Raw genomic sequence first — 14,891 nt, 5'->3', positions numbered from 1 at the left:
GAAAGGAAAACATTGATGAAATAAAAGATAAAATTCAAGTACAAAGAGTCCCAATTTCATATATTTTAAGGGTAAACAGAGAGCAGAATATCAAGGGCCGGACAGTCTTAAAGAGCTTTTCCTATGAACAAACACTGGTCGAAGTCAACTCGGTTGCAGGCCTACCAATCACAGAGATTTGGAACATTTGGCATCTCTACATAAAGTACATCTAATGTAGACACAATGAGAGCTTAAAGATCTTTTCCTATATCTGCATTTTCTTCAGATTACTGTTGAACTAGATTCAATAGTTCTATAACCAGATGTAGAATAAAAAGTATCTACTCGCTGATGTTCAACAAGAACAGAAAGTGGTGAATGGCAGCTGACTCATCTCTTGTTGCTTCGAGAGACTCTAACCTGAAGAATAAGATGCACATCCCTCTTGAAGATAGACCTCAACTCTTCATTGGCCTCCATGCCTATTCTCCTGCATTTAGCACATGTGCATTGGGCAAAAAACAAATCGCTGTGTTAAAAATGAAGGAAATAATATACGTATGAACATAACGAAAGTAGTATAACCAGAAAATCTTTTCTACTTCTATTAGATACAAAGTGTGGGGTAGGGGGAACCAGAAGGCCTGAGGCATAACTCAAAATATTTAGAAAATCTATATAAGCCGAAAACCTATGATTTGTGGACACGGACATGAGTGTCGAGTGTCGACACGGACACGGACACGGACACGGACACAGAGTGTCAGACTCGGCAAACTCCCAAAATTTAGAAACGGGGACACGGCTAAAATACAACGTATATATAATCATGATTGCAGATATGGATTCTTGTGTCGGGTTTCGACACGGATACGAGTTGTCTAACATGGTAACAGATTAACATCTAAAATTCTTGAAACAGTGATATGAACATACATATAAAATTACTGATTGCTATCATAATTAGTAACAATATAAATATGGTGTTCATTTAACAAACTAGAAGTGTCCAAAGGGGCCTTGACACATGTGGACACGCGTGTCTTGTCAGACACAGCAGGACACGTGTGTCGGCAATAAATTCAAAGTATCGGCTAAATCATAGCCGAAAATAGATAAGTTTCAATGACTGCATCAGAGTCAGACAATCCACAGATGGGTTGACTTCTCTTTCGCTTTGGAACTGTCTAGAGATGTTCAACCTCTTTAACAAGGTCAAGCATCCTTGTTCGCTAATCTGCACATGTGCTTAAACTTCGGATTAACCAATGCCACTAGATCTCGAATTTCCATGATTACGTCCGCTAGAGTCCAAGGTCCCATCGTTTTCCCGCTAGCCCACGATGTAACATTTGACGAATCACTTTTGATGATTCATTAGAGGCCCGACACCATTGGATAAGGACCACTTTAACCCCCATAGGAGCGCCCGAGCTTCCACTTCATTTGAGTCGCAAATGCAGACCAACCCGGAGAAGGATAATAATATAGTTTGCACATTGGAATCTAGGAATAACCCTCTAATGTCCGCTTTCCCCGGTTTCCTTTTGAGCTTCCATCAAAGTTTAATTTGATCTATCCAAGAGGTGGCGAGCTCCATTTAAGTTTAATATTTGCTTTCTTCTTCTTCTCCATCAAAATCTCCTTCCAATTTCTTAGAATTCCACTAACAATATAGCTTGGTGTCTCTTTTCTCGATTTCGCTAGCACTTCAGCAGAAGTTGTACCCCATATTTTATTGTTAAATTTTAGCACCATCTGATGTTATTGATGATGATTTGAACTGGAGGGGAAGCAGTAGTACCTCATTCAATATTGTTATCCTCTTTTTTTTTGAATGGCTAAATATTGTTATCCTCGTGGTCTCAAAAGTTAATTTCTTAAAAAAAAAAATTACTGATAAGGTGGTTTTTTCAAGGCATTCATTTTATAATAGGATCAGAGATGCAAATTTTTATTTACATCTTTAGTCTGGGAAATATTAATTGTATAATGTATCAAGTCTTTAACTGTTACCGATTTCTCAAGATGATTATGGAAGTTAAAGTCCAAATCCAATCTATTTGAATGTTTCCAACAACTTTCATGCAATGCTGCACAAATATAAGACTCATCTACCTTCAGCCTCTTTGGGGAGTATAATACAGGATAAAAACCCAGAAAAGAAACAAATCAGACATATGCCAAGATAAAGAAAAAATCGAGACACCACACCACTAGCTTTCCAAGGAAATCCAGCTAGTAATAATGAAAACCCATATAGGCTCCAACAAAGAATATCTGCAGAAAAGAATAGCAGCTAAACAGATAATAAATAAAAAACATTATGATAAATTCAGAATCAATACCCTATTTTGGAACCATTCTTCCCCACAAGAATTCTCCGTTGACTATCTTTCTTTGTGATAAAATGTTGCTCCACTCTAAGAGAACCATCCCTCAATTCCCTCCAGTCCATCAAACGATGTTCAAGAGTGTAGGGAATTTCCTGAAACGGGAGAATATCACCATATGAATTTCTCAAAAAAAGAAAAAAAATGAACGCATGCCTTAAAAGTACAACTACTAGTACCTGGTGAATTTGATCTAACATCTTTTCTCGGACCACTTCTAATGATATACTCTTCATGACATCTTCATTCATGGTAGTAGGATCTTCATCCCAGGGTCTTTTAACTGCCTACGCAGAAGAAAACCAGTGGCATGCCAGAGGTAGGGGTATTACATAGACTGGTAGATTGAAGATAATCGGAGGCAAGCATTAGAACAATGTGCTCTTAAAACAAGATGGCGCAGAATATGTATTTTTCATGTAAAATTAAACAATATTTGCTTGTCAAATGCAATAGTAACAAACAATGCTACATCCTCAGATATTGCACATACTATTGTCACAATATACGAACATATATAGCCATTTTCTCATATTTATCCAAAAAGATGAAGTGAAACCAACATGAAAGGCACAATATTTACCATAAAAATTTGGCAATATTTTCTACAAAATAAGACCAAGGTATTTTCAGGATTCTTCCTGAGAAGCTTATATTACTTTGAAAAGATGGTAGTTTCACATTTTCAAAAAAAAAAAAAGACGGTAATTTCTATTGGTGGTACTTAGCGAAGAGTTAAGTTCTCCATAAGATTACAAGAAGCACTTAATTGACATTCCCGGAATATGTCATGACACATGACTGAATGCATAAATCATGTACATAATGGAAGAAAGTAACAAATTATAGTATCTCACTCTAAGCCGCATGCAAGGGCAAGTGACTGCCTTAGAATGAAATGCAAGGGCCTTCGAGAAATTAAAAACTCGTGGATATATAACCAAACTATACTTCGAACCTGAAAGCAATGTTAGATATCAAAAGCTATAGAGCCAAACAATTTTCAGAACCAAAGACCCATTGGTAAGCATGTGAAACGTTTTCTGAAAGACACGAATATGCAAAAGTTTTTATCATAGGGGTTTCAACTTCTATAAGATAAATCAAAGTTACCCCCTACTACTTCCTAGCAAACAAGTTATTAATTTAGATACACTTTGTATCCCTTTCAATGTCGACAAAGTTGACCTTATGCTTTTAGCGCGGAAATATTAAATTGAGCCCACTCGGGCAGCAGAACTCTCAGGTTTTACAGCTGGATAATGGTGTTCTAACGAATAGATATGGAACTGTGAAAAATAAACTGTCATATGCAAACAAAGATTCGAAAAATGATGTTAGGCCAAAGGGGCAAGTCACAAAGAATGCCAATACTAAATTAATCAACAGTGTAGGAGATAATATGCAAAAATAAGAGAAACAGAGACCAATATATCCCTGACTCTCAAAACACATCATTCTCACTTAGAACAACTGCATGGTTGCCTTCCTCCTCTCAACAAGATAGATGACCATTGAATACCTTTACAAGCGGAAGAAAAAATAGAGATAATAAAATAAGGAACTGATACCATAAAGGCGTATGGAATAAATAGGTATGCAAATCAAATATGGACATGATATTTATCTTTAGGCATGATACTGAAATCAGTTAGAAGTCCAACCTCCATTGGCATCAAGCACAAGTAAATTTCATGGCTCCAACCTTTGATATAAATAGAAAATTTGAAATTACCAAACATCAATTGCTCTGCAATGCAATACGCTATCCCCACTCCACCCAGTCAAGAGATTTGCCCATTCTTTGCAAAATTGGACACAAGTCATTAATTCCTAATCAAGGTCCTCACCACTATTAAATGTAGGTCCCAGCATGAATTTCTATGCCTTCTAACTAGGGTTCAACTTTGGTCCACTTTTGAGAATTGGGGCTGAAATTTTACATTTAAATTGTGTCAGATTAGGATAGAATCCAATTCATTTCTAACCAATAGGTCCCCACCTTTGTGGAATGATGAATTTCCATTCTAACACTATGATATATTGCTCTCGGAACCTACATTAGAAAAGGGCTGCATGGATACTTCCTAGATTAACAGCAGTCACTACTGAAATTTTGTAAATCAATATGAACCACAAGTTAGCAATGCCCAAAGGTTTGTCACTGTGTTGAAGATGTTGATCAAAGTAATGTCCACTGCCAAGATAAGAAAGCACCCTTCACAACAATATTTGTAAAATATCTATGTCTATTTCACACAATCGATGCTTATGTCACTAGACGTAGCAACAATGATAAGGAGAAAGTTCTAAAGATACGCCAAGTTACTGAACAAATGGGATAGGCATGTATTGGGTAACAATTTTGGACCTAATAGTTGATGTGGAAGAATAGCTAAGAACTAGTAGTGCATCAACTAGACTAATTTAGTTGGCAATATTTACATATGAACAAATTATATGTAAGAAATAGAAATAAATAATTAAAACTTGTGGCAGGAAAAAAAATTACAGCAATCATCAGTTCAGCGAAAGGTAAAAGAGAGATACAGAACTATTATCGGATATGTCAGGAAACATTATAATAAGTCGATTGAAAGATGGGAACATGCCTGCTCAATCAAATATTCAGAGAGAGCTTTTACTCCGGAACCTTTGAGTCCTGAGATCATGAAATATCTAAAACAAATAGGATAAGACACGGAATTACAATCATTTTCCAAAAAAAGAAAGAAAGAAATGGAATTACAAAGAAATCTTTCAAACAGCACTAATTCAGAATCACAGAGGACAATAACCCAACCTTTCATAGCCAGGAAGATCTCCAAATTCTTTAGCGACTTTCAGCAAGTCTTTCTTCACTTCAACTAGATCAACCTTATTCATGCACAAGACCCTTTTTTGTTTCGGGTGTACCTTTTCTCCCATAAGTTTAATCAACTTTATCACCCTTTCATCAGGCCTATGCAAATATAAAACTTAACCTGGTCAAGGGATCCTTGATGCCACACATTTTATTAGAACCATGAGATATGAACGTAAACGTTTTTTCTTTGAAATGTAGTCAATATTGACTACATGATAGAATTGTGTACTAATTTGTAGCATGCTGGGGCATAAAAAGGAGCTACTAAAGCATGATCACAAAGTAGAATACAAAACACTTGTCTATAATAAGACACGTCAGATGTAAAAATTCAAAGAGTAATGGACAAGAAAATGCCAGAATTCAAAGAGTACATGAATAAAAAATATAATGAGAAATAACACACATAAAAACAATCATCATATACATATTTGGTGAAGGGGGTTTCCTTGAAGTAAATAGAAGGATCAGGGGTTACTCAAAATTCCACAGAGATTGGCAGATACTATAAGTCATTGCTTTGATGCATCATTTTTTCTAGTTTGGGCCTTTGAGTTTTGGATATTCCTTTTTCTTTTTGTTTTTCCCTGTTTTTTTAATTGAATGGCAAAAAATGTTACATATCGGGTTTGAGCCCGTGCGTCAGTTGGAAATATTAAGACCCTGTTCGTTTTGGATTTTGAGAATTGATTATGAGTTCAAAACTGATGATTTGACTCAAAATTGACAAATCAGTTTTGAACTCAAAATCTCAAATGAAGAGGTCCCAAGTGCGGCAACCACGAGTTTGTGATTTCAAGCCAGCTTACTTTCTGAAAAAAGCTCCTTATCGATGTAGAAAAGGAAAAAATGGATTCATGGCGTATGATACTATGACGAAGAAGAAATCAAATCAGATTGCCTCTCATTCGCTTTCCATAGTATAATTTTCCTTATTATTTATGCAAATAGTGTCCAATTTAGTGCTGGTTTCCCCATATTTTCCTACGTAGTTTATAATTTTAATACCGAACATGTTAAAATAAAGTAGCCACAAAAATATTGGAAATCTTTTGAAGACATCAACTGATCACAAGAACTTAACATAGAATACGACCATTCATAGAGTGTGGAGCATTACAGCTCCGCTTAGGGTGGTGACTTTGGCTGGACAGTCGTGCTAAACAAGATCCTCACAGTAGATGACCTGCGCAATCGCCGCATGTTTATTGTAGATCACTGCGCATTATGTATAGAAGCAGGTGAGACGGTGGATCACATCTTCCTTCACTGCAAAATGCCGAGGTTCGTGTGGGCAAAATCCTTAGGAGATTCGGCATTTTTATGTCTGTCCCCAACTAGGATAACCGACTTCCTGGAAAGTTGGTTCTTTGCTCCATGGCGAAATAAAGGAAAGATCCTTTGGAATGTCATATTGCAAGCCATCTTCTTGGTATTCTGGAAGGAGAGGAACACCGGGGTTTTAGGGGCTTAATTAAAGGTCCTCGATACATTTTGACTAAGATTGTTGAGATAACAATCTCATGGGTGAGGGCCCTTCCTAGTTTCATATTCGTTTTGGCTTATAACCTGTGGCACAGTTGGAGGTGTGTACTAGCGGTGAAAGGGTTCTAATTTCCTAAGAATAGGCACCTCCTAATCCGGGCAATCTAAATCTAAACTTTAATGGCTCTAGCATGGGTAATACAGAGCCAGGGAAATCTCTCCCACCCTTGGTTGTTTGCTTATTGGATAGATGAGATTATAAACCGAGAGGAGGGATCCACCATACAAGGTTTTAAATTTCGGTTTCAGTTTTGGTTTGGGACATAGCCGAAACCAAAATTTCAGCCGAAATTCGATAAGAAAAAAGCAAATTTCAAAGTCATGCCAAAATTTCGGCCAAATTTTTGAAAAAGAATTAAAACATTACAATTTCCTGAAATTTTGGACGAAATTACCGAAATTTGTGACTCTGGCCAAAATTTCGGTTTCAGCTGATATCGGTTTCGGTCCCAACAGAAATCCGAAATTCCGGTATTTCATCCGAAATTTAAGACCATGCCACCATATCATTCCGCCAGTAAGAAGATCGGCAAATAGTTAAGCTGATAGACTAGCCATTGAAGGAGTCATGAGGGGTGTATTACAGATCTATGACTTTCTCCCCCATTGAGGGTTTCTCTCGTTGTCCTATTTTTCACTCTTTTCTTTTAATTTTCCATCTCTATTGATTGACCATCTCGGTCAGGTCGTGGGGCTCGCCCCTTTCTTTTTTCTCCTTATTACTATAGTTTTTTACCATTTCAGAAAAAAATGACCATTCATCCAAATCTAGTTTGTATGGTACCATTGTCAGAAGTATGATCAAAAGGAACAATCCAAGTTAGTCCTTTAATTAGCAATGAAATGAAAATGTATGCACCTTACACAAAGAGGGAGCAAGTTTTTAAATTCATTTGTATCTAACAAGATCTTGAACTTAAATTAGATGGTGATTGTGTTCATAAAACTTGGACTGTCAGTGTCGAGATTCCAAAAACCATACATGGTACCAAATATGCATATTTTAGCTGATGACATAAGAGAGAAGATTTATGAAGCTGGAGTGGCACCCGGTCAGAAGATTATAGTATTAACTATGGCAGAATCAGAAACAAACACAGGACATGTGTACCTCAAAGGACTGAATAAGATCACAATTGAGCATCAATTCATAATTCCTCAAATAGACAACATAGTAGTAATGTTGGAGGGATCATAATGTTCTCGAAAACTTATCTTAGTGGGTACCATTAAAATAGAGATTAGAGAGATAAATGGAAGACGGATTTTAAAACTAAGGATTGTATGGGTGCTTAACGATGATCATTAGGGTTGTCAAATGCCCCAACCACATTTATGGGATTAATGAATAAACTTTTAGAGCATTCATTGGACGCTCTGTGGTAGTGTACCTCGATAATATCCTCGTCCATAGTCGTAACAAGGATAAAATTTTCAGCATCTTTATGAGGCTCTATACACTTAGTTAAAGAACAAATTTAATCAAAAGTTCTGCTTTATGCCCCTAGCCTCATCTTGGGGGTACATGGTGCCAAAGGATGAGATTAAAGTCGGTGAAAATAAAGTGACTACTATAGTAGAATGGCCTAGACATAAGGCCATGGAGAAATATGAAATTTCCACCATTAGGCCACATTATATGCAGGGTCATCAAGAACTTAAGTTTGGTAGTTCCTTCATTGATTTTTTTGAAGAGAATGGATGTAAAAGTTTGTTGCAAAAGCTAGTTTCTGATTAATATGTCCAAACTCTAAAGTGCCTGTTTTTGCTTTAGTGCTTTACGACACTTCAACAAAGTGTTTATTTGATGCCTCCCATGGAGGGATGAGTCAGAGGTTTTTTTTATTATTCTTAATTGAATGACGATCTATGCTTGGAAAATGAAGCACAATATTTTAGAATTTTTAGTTTTTCTTTGACTATTTTCAACTCAACTGTGCAATCTCTTTTGTTATTTTAACTTGAGGAGATAAGTGTAACCGTAGATCAACATCTCATAGTTTACTTAAGTGGTTAATGAAGAGATTTGCCTCACAAAAATATTTTACTCAAACAGTTGATAAAGAGATTTACCTCTATCACCTTGACAAGATTTGCCTTCAAGATTTTGAATGTTCCTTATATGTGTGCGCGCACACACACACACATACAAAAAAGTGTTCCTGCACTCGAGCGCAGATAGCTTATCTGTGCTGGAGTGCAAAAAAAATCATGTGGGCCCACTTTTTTGGGGTGATCCAAAGCATTCATTTGGAAGGCTCTTACCTAGATAGGATGTGGACCAAAAATCAGATCCATAGAATCATCCTAACCCAGCCAAAAGTGGAGGGAAAACTGGACAGACACTGTTCACAAATCTGCCCATTTTCGCTCCACTTCTGGATGGGTTAGGATGATCCTATGGATCTGATTTTTGGTACACATCCTATCTAGGTAAGGGCCTTCCAAATGAATGCTTTGGATCACCCCAAAAATGTGGGCCCATCATGTTTTTTGCACTCAAGCGCAGAGCGCAGGAACAGTAAGCCCATATATATATATGGGATTTGCTAGGGACCATCGCAGAAAGCATTTCGCGGAGGGTCTGTTGCATGAGAGAGCAACCACCTCATGAATAAAGACAAAATCTGTTGAAAAATGAGCCTATGTAGCTGCTCTCTCATGCAACAGACCCTCCGCGAAATGCCTTCTGCGATGGTCCCTACATTTCCACATAGTTAACTACTTGGAAAAACTAGAGAAGATTTGAGGTCTAAAATAATGTACATGAGGGTGACCGAAGTTTGCATAAGAAGAAGGCTTTCAAATGTTCTAACAATATATCCAAACAAGGCTTTCCAATTTTAACTTCAGATTTAATCTCGAAGAAAATAAACAACACTAAGACGGCCATGTAAGAATCAACAAACTGCAGCCTTGAAATGATCATTCACATTATATTCATGAGGGGAATGGTAGCCTTTAAAAAATAACAAAAACATAAAAACAGATTTCCTCGTCTTTACTCATTCAAGGTCAGCACCAAAGTCTCCATTTATCTATGTTTAAAGAAAGAGAAATAAATAAAGAGAAAACATAGATGTCATCTAAAGAAAGAAAAGGTTTAATGAATTTGATCCCTTACATTGTAAGATGCCTATGAACATCAAAAATAACTATAAGCAAATCATAGAGATCGACTGAGCCCCAAGCACTTTCCACACGAACGGTGACATCGGTTTTATAAGGGTATCCACCACGCTTCAACATGAGTCCTGGGGTGTCAAAAAAACACTGGAGGAAAGTAATCAGTACAGTTTGACATAGAAAATACAATACCAACCCATCTAGAAACATAGCATATGGTTCATTTTACCACTTCAAAAAAAAAAACCCTTTATGGTTCACTTTTACCATGCACCATGAGTAATTATAAAGAAACAAAGCACTTATAGTTGTAAGGCATACAACTCAAATTTATAATGCAACATAGAGAAGACCCAAAAGAAAGGATAACCAAACATTATCATCAACAGTACAGTAGAGCCTCATTCCCCAAAAGCAAAGGCATGTCAAGTATTGTGAAAACATATTCATTAATTTTTTGATTTGCCTGCACCAATCCTCGAAACCTCCACCTAAGGTTTAAGAAATGTTCCAAGCATGATTCATTAATCATAACCCCTTTTTTTCTTTGTAGTGAATTCTATTCAAAAGAGGTAGAAAAAGACATTCGATAGAGATCCAAACCAAAAACTAGTGGAAATAGAATACATTTAGTACTGTTTTTTTTTTCACTTTTTGTTCCCAAAATGTTCATAATTCCTACATATAGTTCTTACAAAAAATACATTTTTATTGTCATAATTCAGAAGTTTGATTACATCTTCCATTGACTTTTCATACAGTTAATAATTTCAATAGCTCATTGAGTTGGCTCCTACTTCCAGACCTAAAACATCAATCTTTGAACAAAAAAATTCACAAATCTAATCATGATAATCTCCTTTCAAAAAAGTCATAATTTATGATATTCTCATAAAATGAAAAAAAAATATTAATAGCACGAAAAGAAAATAGCAATGCATCCTTATGAATCTTCACAAAACCAGGGAACCAATGTGGATACCCATGGCTCAATCAAAGTACCAACAATATCACATACACGACCTAGCAGTTTCAATTACTGCTTCTAAGTCATGAATCATGATAAGTAAAAAGTGACTTATTATTCAAAATAAGGAACGTACAATTTGAGTATTTCCTTTGGTCATCACTCCTAGAAGTTCATGAGTGGTCGTATTTGTCTTCCGTGAAACTGCAGCAACTTTGGTACCAACCTATATCATAAAGACATTAAATAATATGGCTTGGCAATTTTAAATATTTATATCATCAAAAGCAAACCAAAAATGGATTACCACCCAAAAAATTGCAATGCATCACATTAACATTAATATGACAATGTACGTCAGCTTTTGAAGACATGCTACAAGATTCAAATTAGTGGCATTTATATGTTACATTAGTATTTGAACAATGCCCTGAAATACTACAAGAATGATAATCATCTTTTGAGGAAAAAAAAAAATAAGAAGCCAGCAAGGGTTTTCTTTCCTCACTAACAGACTTGGTTATAATTTATGCAAGTCAAGCTGTAGCTCATTATATCTCCGAGTTCTTTCATTAACATGTGTAGTCATGTTGACTGAGGCATAGATCTTTTAAGACAGGATAGGAGACATGCCCCTGCTCTCCACATGAAGAACATCACAAAGTGGACCTATTTAATGAACATTACAGGGATATGGTACATTCTCCTTGATTTAATTTTTCTCTTTTGTCGCTAGTTCCTCTTTCATATTTTTGAATCACTGTCGGTTAATCATCTGATAGAAGGTAATCCGAAGAATGTGATCATTTGATTGACCATATGAGTGATCATTTGGTTGACCATATGAATACTTATTCTCAGAGGATCAGTTAGAAACCTCAAATCAATCATCGAAAGCAGCTGAAGTGAAAGCTCTCTAGCATTCACAAAAAACAAGGGATATTTCCAATAGATTAGCAAATATACATACTACGATCAGTTTTTTTTTTTTTTTTATGGCTATGTGCTAGGATCAGTTAGGTACGTAAAGCCAATCATCGAAAGCGGCTGAACTGAAAGCTCCCTAACATTCAAAAAAAGAAAGGGATATTGCCAATAGATTAGCAATTATGAGGGTGGGCTTAGAAATATTCCAGGCTAAGCAATTCCTCTGGAAACCTATGTTCACATTTCATTTTTTCTTTCCTTATCAAGTAAAGTGCCTCAGTCTCGGAAAAAGAATAAAAGCTGTTACTTCATAGGGGTTTTTTTTTTTTGAATGGCACTATTACTTTCTTAGGTTCTAGTAGAATAACACACAATGTGAGCAACGACAAAAAAAGAACCAGTTCCATAAACTCTTCCAACTAAATCATGCAATTATTGAAACACAATAGAATGATAATGCAGTAATCACCATTCTTCTATAAACAAAAATTAGGAAAATAAAAAGAAGAATGAAAAAAACTTGTGCTTCAACAGCTACATGTAAGCAAATGTAAATAGAAATACTAATGGTTGGTAATACAAAATTAGCTTCCATTCCTAATCACAAGAGAAACAAAAGACCATTAAAATATGAAACCAAATTTAGAATTGAATCAAGGAATTGGAAGCTCATTAAGCACATGACTACCATGAAATTCGTCAAGGCGGATTTTCCAGCATTGGGAGCGCCAATGATTCCCACCGACAAAGACCGCTGTTCTTCTTCCTTCACCACCATTTCACCTTCCACTTCGTCATCAGGCTTTTCTAACGCGGCCTGAAGAAGGGCTTTTGCTAGCCTATTTGCCCTCCTCTTTTTCTCTTCATCTTCATCCTCAATTTCTTTCTGGGTATCGACACCAAACAGAGTTTTATCGACTTTGGCCCGATACGCCTTGTTCCAAGTGGGTTCTGGAGGGGATTTCTGTGCGGGATCGGATATTGGAGGCCATGTGAAATCCTTACTGTTAAAGTCAGAAGGGTTGTCTTCTTCAAGGGTTTTGATGGGGTTTTCTTGTTGGGTTTCGGCGGAGTATAATCGAAAGAGGGAGGTGGGAAGGAGATGGGTTTTGTGTGATGTTGCTCTTACTTTTGTTGTTGAATAGAGAGGTGGAATGAAGGAGGAAGAACAGGTGAGAAGCCTGAGAGCTTTCCAAGCTCGCATTTCAGTTTTCAAATTCAAAAACCAAAAGAGGGCATCTAGTAGAGGGGGATTTCGGCTTCAGATAGAGAGAGAGAGAGAGAGAGAGAGAGAGAGAGAGAGAGTTCGCTGTGTTTTACGTTTGTTATCAAAGTGGTATGTTTTATTGAGCACCGAAATGGGAAAAACCCTAAACCCTGAAACCAGAGACAGAGAAAGAGACTACCAAATTTGGCCCACTTTGGCTTCTCATGTATTTCACCCCCTCTTCTTCCTTGGGCCAAACCCCTTCTAGTGTAAAAGAGTAGTGTGTTTAGGGAGGGATGTGGGGCAAGGTCCAAGGACAAAAATGGGGTGAAAATATCATTTACCAATTTGCTGATTGGAAATTTGGAATTAGGGATGGCAGTGGGCTGGGCCAGCTGACTATTCTAATTGGGCTTTTTTATAGGCCTCAGTTCTTATTTGAGCCTCACTTGTACTAAGCCCACACAATATGTTGGCTAAAACTCGGATTAAATTTGCAATAGTTGGTTACTATCTCGAGCTGTTGTATGATGCATGTTCACATTTTTCTTTGGAAAATATGAGCCCCGAGAGTATACGGGAGGCATGCTTGTTCAATGAACCAAGCCATTTGTTTGTTATAATGATTTCACTCCTACTATTTTTCACTATTGCATGCGTGTTTTTTTTTATCTTGAGTTTTTGCCATTACAAAGACATCTCCGGACCCGAGATACTTTCTCCGGTGGGGTTAGGGGAGCAACTCGAATCAGATTGGGTCGGGAAGAGGCCAGCCCAACCTGACCTGATTTCCAACCCGATGAGGTTCAACCCAACCCAAGAACCCTTTTTTTCCAACCCGAATTCGACTCGACCCGAGTTCAACCCGACCCAACCCGAGTTTTTAAGCTTACAAAAAAAAATTGATAAAATATGTCGGGTTTCACTCGGGTCGAGTTGCCCAAACTGGACCCGAACTCAACCCAGGCTGGGAAAACTCAACCCACACACGAACCTGACCCCGAGTTTCACCCCTAGGTGGGGTAAGATTTGGAAACTTGATCCAAGTTGCAACCCTACTTAGCATAACTCAATGGAATCATACTATACTTATCTGAAAGGACATGTTAATAACAAAAAACAAGCATGATTTTATGCATCTAGTATGAATTCACTTGGGTGGCTAACTTAGTTGTGACCAATTTTAGATAATTCAACTCTCTTTCCTACTATACTTCTGGGCTGGCCATTTGCATGTCAACCTAGATTGTGCACATAACATGCTAAAATATAGATGAGCCATGCGCCAATCAAACAATCATAATTATGCCAGTGGATCTCTAGCAATACTCTAAATTTAGTAAGTAAAATTCAATTGATTAGACGGCTAAGATTAGAGGTGCAACTTGGGTCGGGTCGAGCTTTTGCTAAAAAAATTGAATTGGAATCAACCTGTGCTTCAACCCAATTTTATGGTAATAGCTCAACCTGAGGGTGCGGCTCGGGCTGGCTTGGGTCAGGTTGAGGGCTGTCCTAACGCAACCGGAGTTAGTATTACCTGTTAGGATTTTTCAAAATCCATAAAGCAATATTACTGAAAAGTTGCAATCTTTAGTGACCAGTCATGATTCTATACTTAAGCATTGCAATCTTTGGTGAATAGTCATGATTTTATTCCAACAATCACATTTGATCTGAATGGTACATCTATTCGAATGAACAGGCACATTTGTTATGAAATTGTACATCTATGCAGATGAACAGACACATCTGTTCTGAAATAATGCATTGATTCTAATAAACATATCTATTCATTGATGATCTTTCGGAAAAGACATGTCTGTAGAAAGTGAACAGACACATATGTTCTGTAAAGATGCATTGATTCAAATAAAAAGA

At 36.9% G+C, this 14,891-nt stretch overlaps 1 protein-coding gene across 1 annotated transcript; it reads right to left on the bottom strand.

Annotated features, from left to right (window-relative positions):
* On the bottom strand, window positions 1–13,273 carry LOC143848764 (GTP-binding family protein). Its single transcript, XM_077357803.1, has 8 exons — window positions 12,495–13,273; window positions 11,016–11,105; window positions 9,911–10,059; window positions 5,179–5,337; window positions 4,984–5,054; window positions 2,555–2,658; window positions 2,331–2,470; window positions 1–472 (listed from the first exon to the last, which is right to left on the bottom strand). The coding sequence occupies exons 1-8, from the start codon at window positions 13,008–13,010 to the stop codon at window positions 373–375; spliced, it is 1,329 nt and encodes a 442-aa protein (XP_077213918.1). The 5' UTR covers window positions 13,011–13,273; the 3' UTR covers window positions 1–372.
* Between the last annotated feature and the right edge of the window lie 1,618 nt (window positions 13,274–14,891).

This window comes from Tasmannia lanceolata, unplaced genomic scaffold (assembly GCF_043159265.1).
Source record: "Tasmannia lanceolata isolate RefF3 unplaced genomic scaffold, GAP_Taslan_0.1 ptg000016l, whole genome shotgun sequence".
Lineage (NCBI taxonomy): Eukaryota > Viridiplantae > Streptophyta > Magnoliopsida > Canellales > Winteraceae > Tasmannia > Tasmannia lanceolata.
Note: the sequence above shows the minus strand (reverse complement) of the source record. Positions and strands in the feature narration are given on the sequence as shown.

Bases quoted from the DNA above. Each gene is read 5' to 3' on its own strand.
- LOC143848764 (XM_077357803.1), bottom strand. From the start codon at position 13,010: ATGCGAGCTTGGAAAGCTCTCAGGCTTCTCACCTGTTCTTCCTCCTTC. The intron at 5,338-9,910 runs GTAAGGGATCAA...ATATTTGCATAG, and splicing joins GTTCATAGGCATCTTACAAT to GCCTGATGAAAGGGTGATAA. The intron at 473-2,330 runs GTATTGATTCTG...TGCTAAATGCAG, and splicing joins AAGAATGGTTCCAAAATAGG to GAGAATAGGCATGGAGGCCA.